Here is a 13309-nt window from a genome sequence, read left to right as displayed (position 1 = left end):
TAGGAAAACTCATACTACAGTAAGTTTTCCCAGCAAAAAGAGATTCTGTCTGATGTTTCTCTTTAGCATTTACTGTTTACAACTATTGATAACTTGTTAAGTGAAAAGTACCTTAACATTGGTACCTTAATTTACATTTGGTACCTTAATTTACATTTGGTTATTTGTGAGGTTGAACACCTTTTCCATTTTTCTTAGCCACTTTATTAGTGTGTTCATGTCCTTTGGCACTTATTCTGTGATGTGCGAGCTTTTTTCTTACAGATTTGTAAGAGCTCTTACTATGTTAAGGGAAATAACCCTTTGTCAAATTGTAGATTTTTTTTCTACCCGCGTATTTGTTGATTATAGGAATATCTGGGTTTATGTGCATGTAAGTTATTTTTTCTTTTTCTTTTTTTTTTTAACATAGAGACAGGGTTTTACCATGTTGCCCAGGCTGGTCTTGAACTCCTGGGCTCAAGCAATCCACTTACCTCAGCCTCCCGATGATGCTGGGATTATAAGCGTGAGCCACTGTGCCTGGCCAAGTTTTTACTTTTTATGTAGACAGCTCTGTTGCTGTGTTTTCCCACCTTTATGCTTGTTGTAAGTATTCAGGGTTTCCTTCTGAATTTGGGGAGTGTAACTTTAATTCTTTAATCTACCTCTAGCCCTTTTTCTGGACCATCTGTGATTTTTCTGTTGTCAGCTGCTGTTTGGATTAAACTGTCTTTGAGCCCTCCTCATCACCTTTTCCCCGCATCCTTTTATATGAAGTTAAAAGTCGCTTTGTCTAGGTCAAAAAAAAAAAAAAGAAATTCCCTCTGGGAAGCAATTCAGGGAGAAGACACTTGGGCTTCAGTGCCAAAAAAAAAAAAAAAAAAAAAAAGAGTGGAATGAGTAAGGATTCATTTTGCAAAATATGACTTTGTACAGTTGTGAAAACTCAGCCAGGGCACCTTGCCAAGTATCCTATATACTGGCTGAAGAATCCACAGGGCAGTGAGTTGTAATGAAAAGGGCTATTTTTGTACTCCTAGACTCCTGCAGTGAAAGAACTTGTACTATTTCCAAACCAGACACATTCTTCTGGTTGATAGATTGCGCCACTTCCTGGAGGCTTGGTTGTTTATTCTTAGGCCAAAGCTTCATGTTCTGTAAACTGAGCACGTGCTGACGCTAGGTGGTCCATGAGGGCTCATCTGCCCTTTCCTGTCTAGATGGGAATCCCAGCCCTAGAGAGTGGGGCACACTGCCATTTTCTTACCTGTTTTCTAATTCTGACTCTTGGGTTCCATAGAGATTCTTCAGGGGTTTTGCCAACCAGGAAGCATTTTTGCCCAACACTAAATATTTTAATCACCAAAAGAGTGTTTCATTGCTGATTTTCTGTATTTGGGTTCCCTCTAAGATTTTTGTTATTGTTGTTGGATATCCTAAAAGCCCTGACCTGGACACTGTAAGATCTCTTCTGGTTTTTAAATTATATAACGCTGTATCTTCTTATGCCAACACCTCACCCAGGGGCCTTTCCCAAAAGTGGTCTCCAGGTATAAAATTCTGTGTTTTTTTGTCCCCTAGCTGCCTGGTGGCTATAGGGCATGCACAGCATTGTGTTTCGGTATGGAGTTCCTGACCTTGCTACCAGCAATAGTAATTGATGATCGTGAGCTGTATTCTTTGTCTCAGGCAGGGAACGTGGTGACAGGAGAAATGGTAGAAGAGCTTATCCTTTCCGGAGCAGACATCATCAAAGTGGGAGTTGGACCAGGTAAGGCTTGTGCAAATAAGCTTGCATGATGATGCCACATTTGAACTTGACCCATGGCCTAGGTAATTATCACCTTGGCTTCTCCCTGATACATATTGGACATAGATTTTGCCCATGTTCTTCTCCCAGGCATGCTCTCAGGACCACCCATTGGCATCTTTTCTTTTTTTTTTTTTTTTTTTTTTGAGATGGAGTCTTGCTCTGTTGCCGAGACTGGAGTGCAATGGCGTGATCTCCAACCTTGGCCTTCCAGTTTCAAGCAATTCTCCTGCCTCAGTCTCCTGGGTAGCTGGGATCACAGGCGCCTCCACCAGGCCCAGCTAATTATTTTTAGTAGAGAGAGTTTCACCATGTTGGCCGGGCTGGTCTCAAACTCCTGACCTCATGACATGCCCACCTCAACCTCCCAAAGTGCTGGGATTACAGGTGTGAGCCACTGCACCCGGCCCACCCATGGACATCTTAAGTGGAAAAATGAGGTAGAGCCTTCTGTCCTTGTCATGGGTGGCACCGTTTTCTCATGGGGCAGAGTTGCTGTTCACGTTCCCTTTTTGCCATCCTTGAAGATGAGCTGCCATGTTTTAAATTCATCCATGCACATCTGGTATCAGCCAGACACTAAAACTGAAGAGCAAGAAAGAAAGACACACATTTTCGCCTCCAACTAAAAAACAGCAAAGATTTTTAAAAAGCATCTTGCACCCAACTCCCACTACCAAAGAGGAGGCAAACCTAAACCAATGTGAGAGGAATCTGGGAAAACACACAACTGGGAGGCGCAGGAGATGCTGTTGAGCTGTCACCTGGCTCCGTGATCAGCCTGACGGAATTGTATGTGTATGAAGAGAATATTAGGAGGAAGAGCCCTGCAGGTTCATAAAGACGCCCAAGCTCTTAACATACAGGGAGATTTTCAAGGTGAAGTTTTTGATATGCCGCTCATATAAGCCAGTTAATATATTCTGGGCAAGTGAGAAGATGACTCTGGTCTTTACTGTCTGCCATTATTGAAAAGACAAGGATAAAGCCCCGTTCTTCCTTGCCAGACTCTCTGCTCTTGGGGCAGGCTGTAATAGACAGACCGATAATAGAACAAAATACACTAGTAGACTAGGAAGATTCCTCTTTTTCTCAAAGTCAGGGCCACTCACTGATCACCTGTTTAATCAGAAATATGGGCCTGATGTGGTGGCTTACACTTGTAATCCCAACACTTTGGGAGGCCAAAGTGGGTGGATTGCTTGATCCTAGGAGTTCAAGACCAGCCTGGGCAACATGGTGAAACCCTGTCTCTACTAAAAATACAAAATAAAAATAAAAAAGTAGTCAAGCACAGTGGCGTGCAGCTATAGTCTCAGCTACTTGGGAGGCGGAGGTGAGAGGATCACCTGAGCCTGGGAGGTGGAGGTTACAGTGAGCCGAGATGGCACCACTGCACTCCAGTCTTGGTGACAGACCAAGACCCTGTCTCAGGAGAGACAAAGGAAATACGTATTGAGTGTGTGCTAGCTACCGTTATGCTGGGCGGGTGCTGTATGGGATATGAAGGTGTGTGAGAAGCTTCTTGGCTCTCGAAGCTTTTTTTCTTGTATTTTTTTTCTTTTTGGAGACAGAGTCTTGCTCTGTTGCCCAGGCTGGAGTGCAGTGGTATGATCTTGGCTCACCGCAACCTCCGCCTTCCAGGTTCAAGTGATTCTTCTGCCTCAGCCTCCCCAGTAGCTGGGATTACAGGCATGCATCATCATGCCTGCTATTTTTTTGTACTTTTAGTAGAGACGGGGTTTCACTATGTTGGCCAGGCTGGTCTTGAACTCCTGGCCTCAGGTAACTGCCTGCCTCGACCTCCCAAAGTGCTGGATTACAGGTGTGAGCCACCGCACCCAGCCCTCTGAAAGCTTTTCTAGATGTGATCTCGAGCATTCATTGCATTTGTTTTCTTCTTGCATGTCATGTGTCTGCATTCTGTTTGCCCAGAAGCTGTATTGTCCTTTCACTGTCATCGTCTCTCCCTACCCCTCTGGCTGTCTGTGTAGACCAGACGTGACTAAAGAGAATAAGGGGCCTCCTCTGAGCCTGATACATGGGAGACACTTCTTTAAATTGTTTGGAGACCATATTTAAGTCTTACACATTCTTTATGGTAAAAACATTGCTTGTTACATATCTAAACGATAGCATTGTTGGATGTCTATTGATTGATAGATATCATTCATTATTAAGCAACTTCTGGGAACTGGAAAAAAGCATCAGAAATGGATTCCCTGCCCCTCTAGTCAGGAGAAAATCTGTACCAATTCCTTCTTTCACCTGTGTGTTAATCAGAACCACACCTGTAACTTATGTGAAGCTTTTTCCTTGGCTGTTTTCTAGAAAGCAGTTGGTCTGCTCTTTGTAGGGCCCTCACTTCCATCAGAGTCCTGGGCCTGCTGCAGCGGAGGCCCCCACCGCTGGTTCTAACAATTGAATGGGAGAGGAGGAGAAAAGCTAAGGCTGAACCAGGGGTTAAATCCTTATTCTGCCATGCACAGCGTCTGCTTGCAGGGTGAGGGGCAGGGGGAAGGTGCCTTCATGGGAGTGAGACTTCTTGGTTCTAGGACTGTGAGTGACACATAGCGAGATGAAGAGAGCTGTAGGACTTGGGTGGATTCTGCCCCACAGCTGGTGCAGGAGAGGCACTTGCCCTGTCTCTCCTGGTTTCTGTGCTAAATCCAGGCCTGGGGAACATGGACATGCTCCTCTGTCTGATCTTGCCCCTAAAGACCCCTGGCAGGAATTCGTATCCTTCAAGGTGGTGGCAGCCAGGAGCCGGAGAGGAGGCTGGGCCTCAGAGCATTCCACCCCCGGTCTGGTGGGCAGTTCACTTCCACCTTTACCCTGTCCCCAGAGCGCCCTCTATGTGCACTACAAGACATCTGGGAGGGGCTGAGTGAGTGGCAGTGGGGAGAGGGATGTGGGGGCTCTTTCATCCTGAGTCCACGCATTCTTTCAGTGACTATTTATAGTCCTTACTGTATACGAGGCTCTGTTCTCAGCACCTGATAAGAACAGTGAATGTCCGTGGAGCCCACCACCCAGCAGAGAAGACAGACCCGCAGCCTTCTCACACAAATCCTGATGGAAATGCCTCTCTTTGAAACTGTGATGAACAACTCCCCTGGGGCAGTGACATTTAAGAAGCTGCTGGAAGGGCTGGGCGCAGTGGCTCACGCCTGTAATCCCAGCACTTTGGGAGGCGGAGGCGGGTGGATCACGAGGTCAAGAGATCCAGACCATCCTGGTCAACATGGTGAAACCCCGTTTCTGCTAAAAATACAAAAAATTAGCTGGGCATAGTGGCACATGCCTGTAATCCCAGCTACTGAGGAGGCTGAGGCAGGAGAATTGCCTGAACCCAGGAGGCGGAGGTTGCGGTGAGCCGAGATCCCGCCATTGCACTCCAGCCTGGGTAACAAGAGCGAAACTCCATCTAAAAAAAAAAAAAGGGTCTGGAAAGATGAGAAGGGGTTGTCTAGACAAGGCAGGCTGGTACAGAGGGAGTGTCCGAGAGAGAACATTGTGTACAGAACCCCGAAGGTGGGAAGAAACTCGCCTCACTGGAGAAGCAGTGGGGAGGGAGGGAGCAGGTGGAGCTTGAATCGGCTGTTCTGGGAGGTGGGTGCTGTGGTGGCCCAGGAAGCTGGAATAAGGGGAGGTGTGATAAAGAGGCCAGAGTGCGACTTGGCCTGGACCCACCTGGGAGAACAACCAGGACTGTGGCTGACTGGGAGACAGGCAGGCAGGCTGCAAGTGAACCGCCGGGGGCGAGGCTTCAAGGGACCTGAGGTGGAGCAGCCGGGAGGGAGATGGACCAGCAGCTGGGCCACATGCAGGACAGAGCTGGGTGACAGCAGGTGAGGGTATGGAGGGTGTGGCTGCTGCAGGCCAGGCCCTGGGCCAAGCAGTGTCCCTCGTTGATTTGTAAAAGCCCCTCTGGTGATTCTCATGCAGGCAGTGAGGCTTAAGAGAGGCGAGTCATTTGACAAAGGTTGGAGGTAAAGCAGCTATGAGGCTGTGGGAGGATTTCGAGAGGTCCTTTAAAGCAAACTGTATTTGGGAGGCTAAGGTAGGCAGATCATGAGGTCAGGAGTTTGAGACCAGCCTGGCTAATATGGTGAAACCTCATCTCTACTAAAGATACAAAAATTAGCCGGGTACGGTGGCATGTGCCTGTAGTCCCAGCTACTCAGGAGGCTGAGGCAGGAGAATCTCTTGAACCTGGGAGGCAGAGGTTGCAGTGAGCTGAGATTACATCACTGAACTCCAGCCTGGGCAACAGAGCCAGATTTCATCTCAAAAAAAAAAAAAAAAGGCAGTATAGGTTTGTAGAAAGGTGGAAAGGAGTGGGCGTGTGGAAAGGTCAGTGCTTGGCCACTGCATGGGAGCTGATGCCACAGGGAAGAGTGGCAGTGACAGGTGCATGGCAGAGGGGAAGGCGATGTCTGGGACCTCAGCCAGTGACGGCAATGAGGACCTGAAGGGGGGTGCATGGCCAGGCGGTGTGGTTTGCAGCGACCTCTGCTGTGCAGATGGGGAGCCCCTTCCCTACATCTCCTCTGCTATGGAAGGTTCGCCCGGTCACTAGAGTGGGGCTGTGAAGGTGATGGGGGTGCGTTTCCTGTCAGTCTTCTCATGCATAACCATCTCCTCTGGGGTCAACTGCTTTCTCTGTGCAGGTTCGGTGTGCACCACCCGCACCAAGACGGGAGTGGGCTACCCCCAGCTGAGTGCAGTCATCGAGTGCGCAGACTCTGCCCACGGCCTGAAGGGCCACATCATCTCTGTGAGTCTCTGCCTGGGGCTGGGGCTCGGGTGTCTTGGGAGGCCTCTGCTCCCTCGCTGCTCCTCTTCTTCCGCTGGCTGGGCATCTCATGGGCATGTACGGAGATGGGCACTGCAGTCGCAGCGCTAACATTCAGCAGAAACAGAGGCCTTATTGCCCACAGATCCCACAGTGAGGGTGGCAGGCCCGTTGGCAGAAGCCACGTGAGCAGGTCGGTGGTACATCCGACGAGGGATGTGCAGGCAGCTTTGAGAACACAGCGTAGGCCAGGTGACAGCTGGCAAGAACAGTTGTAACAAAGTTCCTCAGAGTAGAGGCTTAAATTAAGTGTCTCACCGTTCTGGAGACAAGAAGTCCAACATGCAGGTGTCGGGGCCACGCTCTCTCTCCGGACCCCGGGGAAGGATCTGTGCCAGGCCTCTCTCTGACCTTCTGCTGGTTCCTCAGCTTGTGGTGCCCCCTGTGTGTGTGTATGTGCATATGTCCCCTTTTCCTGAGGATACTAGTTCTTTTGGATTTGGGGCCACTTTCTCCATCCAGGATGTCCTCATCTTAATTGATTACATGTCTATTGTTCCTGTTTCCAAATAACGTCACATTCTGAGATGTTAGGGGTTAGGATGGCAAGAATGAGTTTTTGGGGGAACACTGTTCAACCCATAACAGGTCACGGATCCTATATTCAGGGTCAGGGAAGGTTTCCTGGAGTGTGATAGAGAGACCCGATGGTTGAAAAGGAATTTTTCAGATGAGAGGGAAAGAAGGGAATGGAAAAGCACTGGGGAACCAAATGTCAGTCACTGCATCTGGGGCATGTGAGCTGAGAGGAGCAGGTCTGAGGGACAGCAGGAGATAAGCTCGAGGGCAAGTAGGGACAAGAGCTGGGAGATCCAGCTTTAGGGATGAGACTTCTCCAGGAGCACTAGGGAGCGACTGCGGAGACTTGAGCAGGCGAGTGCCTAACTCGCTGCCTTGGGGAGGGTTGAAAGGGGCAAGATACAAAAGAGAGCCTGGCTGGGATAGCCTTAGTAATTCAGGTAGGAGGTGACTGTGTCCTGGAGCAGGCTTGAGAGTCATCTCTAGAACTGCCTGACATTTGGGAGGCAGATTTAAACACGTGTCAGCAGTGGAGTAGGTGCGTGGGGGCCACTGGAGGAGGAGGAGAAGGAGGAGCAAGGCTTTGGCTGACCCACCTGCTGGCTCACCTGGAAGATCCCTGCAAAGGAAGAGGTTCGGGGCTGGTATGGTGTTGACTGTGGCGCGTGTTTGTTGATTTTGAGGTGCTTGAGGGGGATCAGAAAGGAAATTGTGCTTGAGGTGTTGGGTTCATGGTTGGAGACCTGGCAGCTTTTAGCCCATAGACGATGAGAGTCTTGGGAATGGTGCTCAGGTGGCACCTGGAGCTGGGATCAAGGTCTTTCACTCGCTGTCCAGTGCAGATTGCCTGGGCTGCTTTTAGTGTCTCATCCAGGTTTTTCACCCACTCATCCATTCATCCAGCAAGTATTTATTAAGCATCTACTGTGATAGAATCTAGAATAAATGGTCAAAGGTTTATGGGTAAATGACAGAGTTCTAAGACCCTCCACTCAATACCCTTTGCCCTAGTGAACAAGTTAATACCCATTTATTGAGCAGCTAGTGTGTAAAAGGCTGACATAAAACTGTCGGGCTACATTTGCTAAGAGGTTATTCAACACACGGGAGCACACAAGCAGTAGCACCATTCCGCACTGTCAGTCGTTCTCACGTCCTGAGTGCAGCCCTGTCTGAGGCTGGCTGCATGAGAATCACCCGAGAGGCTTTTACAAATCAGCATTCCTGGGCCCCATCCTAGCGAACTGACTCTTTCAGAGGTTGGTCCCCAAAATCCCCATATGCAATTAGTCATGTCTCCATTACCTAACAATGTCAATCATCAAGCATCTCTATCAAGTCGAAACTCAGACCCTATACCGTAAGTGGTACTTGAATGACCACTATTTCCAAAGTAGTGGAGGTCAGATTAATAAAGTTTTACTAGGAACATATTCTGAGATCCTCATGTCTTTCTAGAAACTTCATACTTGCTTAGTTTACAGGGTTGTTTGGCCAAAGATCGGTGGTAGGATGGGATGGAAGCTCTGTGTGCCCCAGAGTTGAATCTGATTGGAAATCAACTTAGCATCTCTGTATACAGTACCACCTAATTTATAGTGCATCTCAGCAGTTCTCTTAAGCATGGTGCCCAGAGCAGCAGCGTCAATATCAACTGAGAACTTGTTAGACATTCTTGGGCCCCACACTAGACGTGACCTACTGCGTCAAAACTCTGCAGGTGAGGCCCAGGAACCTGCTTTAACGAAAGCCCTCAGGTAGTTCTGATGTGCTCTCAAGGGTGAAACCCACTGGCTTGTAGAGTAGAGGTCAGCATATGCTGGCTGGGTGAGTGTTCCTGAACCAGGTCTCATCCTCTGGTGCCCAAGGCGGCAGCTTCTCTGACTTCAGCAGTTAGGGACAATGACATCCCAAGCCTGGCACCCTGGTGCTGTAGGAAGGTAGCACTTCTGAGCCTGTTTGTGTGCCCCGAGGTTCTTTTTACATTAATGCCAAGAGGTCTCCTTGATGGGATTATGAGTTCCATTTAGCCAGAAAAGCAAATGAATGGACTTAGTAGAATTTGGACCCTTGCCCTCAGCTCGGTCCTTTTAAGCAGCTGAGCACCTTGCGATTGCTTCAGAGCAGCCACTGCCCCACGCTCCCTTTGTCTAACAGGGTATGGGCAGGTTTCTCTCACTTGCCAGTAGTCCTGAACCTGCTGGAAACCCATGAGATGTTTTGGATCCTGCCACTTGGTCCAGTTTCCTTCCAGCTGTCTCATTTTACACTGTATTTGCTGAATTAGCACATCGATGCCATCGAAGTTCAAAAGCCACAGCATCGTGTCTGCGCAGCATGTGCTGATACTCAGAAGGCTGGGCTTCAGTCATGTTTCTGTTTATTGTGGCCTACGTGGGCCTCAGAGAGGCAGAGAGAGGAGAGATTCAGGATCCCTCCCGCACAGGTGAGGACTAAGGTGGAACCAGTTACTTTTTTCTTGTCACATCGTGATTTAGAAATAACCTAAACAAATTCATTCAAATGACTTAATCTTTTATTTGAGGCTGGAAAAATTTTCCAACAAAATATTATTTAACCAAGGAAAAGTTAGAAATGCAAATAAACATAAAAAGGAAAATAAGTGTCAGCAGTAATGCTGTCATCCTAAAGTAACGGCTGGTTCTAAACTTGTTTTTCCATTTTTATAGCTGTGTGACCTTGGGAGAGTTGCTCGGCCTCTATGAGCCTCATTTTATTTCCCCCATCTACAGAATACCTCCGTCAGGTTCATGTGTTTGAATGGAAAAATGACTTTTAAGTTCATAATAGTTGCTGGTTCTTAGTAGGTGACTGAATTGAATGACTTTCTCTGCCTGCCCCATGTTTGCAGTCACTGTCCTTTCTTTGAGGCATGAGCAAGAACTTTTTTCTTTTTTATTAATTGTCAGTATTTAACATAATGTGAGCAAGATTTTTTATTTTTATTTTTTGAGACAAAATCTTGCTCTGTTGCCCAGGCTGGAGTGCAGTGGCATGAACTCGGCTCACTGCAACTTCCATCCCAGGTTTAACCGGGTTTAAGTGATTCTCCTGCCTCAGCCTCCGGAGTGGCTGGGGTTACAGGTGTGCACCACCACACGCAGCTAATTTTTGTATGTTTAGCAGAGACGGGTTTTCACCATGTTGGCCAGGCTGGTCTCAAACTCCTAACCTCAGGTGATCTGCCCACCTCGGCCTCTCACAGTGCTGGGATTATAGGCGTGAGCTACTATGCTGGCCCTGAACAAGTCTTTTTTTTTTTTTTTTGGTACTTTAGTTTCTGGGGTACATGTGCAGATCATGCAGGATTGTTGCATAGGTACCTACATGGTTATGTGGTTTGCTGCCTCCATTCCCCCGTCACCTACATCTGGCATTTCTCCCCATGTTATCCCTCCCCAACCTTTCCACTGCCATATGTTTGTTGGCCTAATACATGTCGTCTTTTGAAACGTGTCTGTTCATATCCTTCTTCCACTTTTGAATGGGTTTGTTTTTTTCTTGTCCCTCCCTTGGCGCCCCCCCGCCACCCACAACAGACCCCAGTGTGTGATGCTCCCCTCCCTGTGTCCATGCGTTCTCATTGTTCAACATCCGCCTATGAGTGAGAATGTGTGGTGGTTGATTTTCTGTTCTTGTGTCAGTTTGCTGAGAATGATGGTTTCCAGGTTCATCCATGTCCCTACAAAGGACATGAATTCACCGTTTTTTATGCCTGCATAGTATTCATGGTGTATATGTGCCACGTTTTCCTTGTCCAGTCTATCATCGATGGGCATTTGGGTTGGTTCCAGGTCTTTGCTACTGTAAACAGTGCTGCAGTGAACATACATGTGCATGTGTCTTTATAATAGAAAGATTTATAATCCTTTGGATATATACCCAGTAATGGGATTGCTGGGTCAAATGGAATTTCTATTTCTAGGTCCTTGAGGAAGCATCACACTGTCATCCACAATGGTTGAACTAGTTTACACTCCCACCAACAGTGTAAAAGTGTCCTATTTCTCCACATCCTCTCCAGTATCTGCTGTCTCCAGATTTTTTTAATGATCGCCATTTTAACTGGCAGGAGGTGTACTTCAGTGTGGTTTTGATTTCTCTAATAATCAGTGATGATGAGCATTTTTTCATATGTTTGTTGGCCTAATACATGTCGTCTTTTGAAACGTGTCTGTTCATATCCTTCTTCCACTTTTGAATGGGTTTGTTTTTTTCTTGTAAATCTGTTTTAGTTCTTTGTAGATTCTGGATATTAGCCCTTTGTCAGATGGGTAGATTGCAAAAAATTTTTCCCATTCTGTTGGTTGACAGTTCACTCTAATGATTGTTTATTTTGCTGTGCAGAAGCTTTGGAGTTTAATTAGGTCCCATTTGTCTGTTTTGGCTTTTTTGTCAATGCTTTTGGTGTTTTAGTCGTGAAGTCCTTGCCTACACCTGTGTCCTGAATGGTTTTGCCTAGGTTTTCTTCTGGGGTTTTTATGGTGTTAGGTCTTATGTTTAAGTCTTTAATCCATTTGGAATTAATTTTAGTGTAAGGTGTCAGGAAGGGGTCCAGTTTCTGCTTTCTGCACACTGCTAGCCAGTTTTCCCATCACCATTTATTAAACAGGGAATCCTTTCCCCATTGCTTGTTTTTGTCAGGTTTGTCAAAGATCACATGGTTGTAGATGTGTGTTGTTGCCTCCAAGGCCTCTGTTCTGTTCCATTGGTCTATATCTCTGTTTTGGTACCAGTACCATGCTGTTTTGATTACTGTAGCTTTGTGGTATAGTTTGAAACCAGGTAGCGTGATGCCTCCGGCTTTGTTCTTTTTGCTTAGAACAAAAAGGCAGGTAAATTCCTGTCCTGGCTACGCAGGCTCTCTTTTGGTTCCATATGAAGTTTAAGAGGTGGTATTTTCCAGTTCTGTGAAGGTGGTCATTGGTAGCTTGATGGGGATAACATTGAATCTGTAAATTACTTTGGGCAGTATGGCCATTTTCACGTTACTGATTCTTCCTAACCATGAGCATGGCAAGTTTCTCCATGTGTTTGCATCTTCTCTTATTTCCTTGAGCAGTGGTTTGTAGTTTTCCTTGAAGAGGTCCTTCACATCCTTTGTTAGTTGTATTCCTAGGTATTTTATTCTCTTTGTAGCAATTGTGAATGGCAGTTCGTTCTTGATTTGGCTCTCTTTAAGTCTGTTATTGGTGTATAGGAATGCTTGTGATTTTTGCACATTGATTTTGTATCCTGATACTTTGCTGAAGTTGCTTATCAGTTTAAGGAGATTTTGGGCTGAGATGATATGGTCTTCTAAATATACAATAATGTCATCTGCAAATAGAGACAATTTGATTGACTTCCTCCTTTCCTAATTGAATACCCTTTATTTCTTTTTCTTGCCTGATTGCTCTGGCTAGAACTTCCAATGCCATATTGAATAGGAGTGATGAGAGAGGGCATCTTTGTCTAGTGCCAGATTTCAAAGGGAATGCTTCCAGTTTTTGCCCATTCAGTATGATATTGGCTGTGGGTTTGTCATAAATAGCTTTTATTATTTTGAGATATGTTCCATCGATACTGAGTTTATTGAGAGTTTTTAGCATAAAGGACTGTTGAATTTTGTCAAAGGCCTTCTCTACATCTATTGAGATCATCATGTGGTTTTTGTCTTTGGTTCTGTTTATGTGGTGGATTATGTTTGTAGACTTGTGTATGTTGAACCAGCCTTGCATCCCCAGAATGAAGACTACATGATTGTGATGGATAAGCTTTTTGATGTGCTGTTGTAATCAGTATTTTATTGAAGATTTTTGCATCTATGTTCATCATGGATATTGGCCTGAAGTCTTCTTTTTTTTGTTGAGTCTCTGCCAGGTGTTGGTATCAGGATGATGTTGGTCTCATAAAATGATTTGGGAAGGTTTCCCTCTTTTTGGATTGTTTGGAATAGTTTCAGAAGGAATGGTACCAGCTCCTCTTTCTATGTCTGGTAGAATTCGGCTGTGAACCCATCTGGACCTGGGCTTTTTTTGGTTGGTAGGCTGTTAATTCCTGCCGCAACTCCTGCCCTTGTTTTTGGTCTATTCAGGGTTTCGACTTCTTCCTGGTTTAACCTTGGGAGGGTCTAAGTG

The 13309-nt window shown here is 46.4% G+C and overlaps 1 protein-coding gene across 3 annotated transcripts in view; it reads left to right on the top strand.

Moving 5' to 3' along the window:
- Positions 1-13309, top strand: part of GMPR (guanosine monophosphate reductase) — a 147289-nt gene that overhangs the window by 111115 nt on the left and 22865 nt on the right. For all 3 annotated transcript variants that reach the window (XM_078368290.1, XM_035294832.3, XM_002806679.6), the window contains 2 exons: positions 1672-1753; positions 6466-6572. In XM_078368290.1, coding sequence (XP_078224416.1) covers positions 1672-1753; positions 6466-6572 — 189 coding nt within the window. The remainder of the gene's footprint in view (positions 1-1671; positions 1754-6465; positions 6573-13309) is intronic.

The sequence above is a fragment of the Callithrix jacchus genome, chromosome 4, assembly GCF_049354715.1.
Source record: "Callithrix jacchus isolate 240 chromosome 4, calJac240_pri, whole genome shotgun sequence".
In the NCBI taxonomy this organism is placed as follows: domain Eukaryota; kingdom Metazoa; phylum Chordata; class Mammalia; order Primates; family Cebidae; genus Callithrix; species Callithrix jacchus.
Note: the sequence above shows the minus strand (reverse complement) of the source record. Positions and strands in the feature narration are given on the sequence as shown.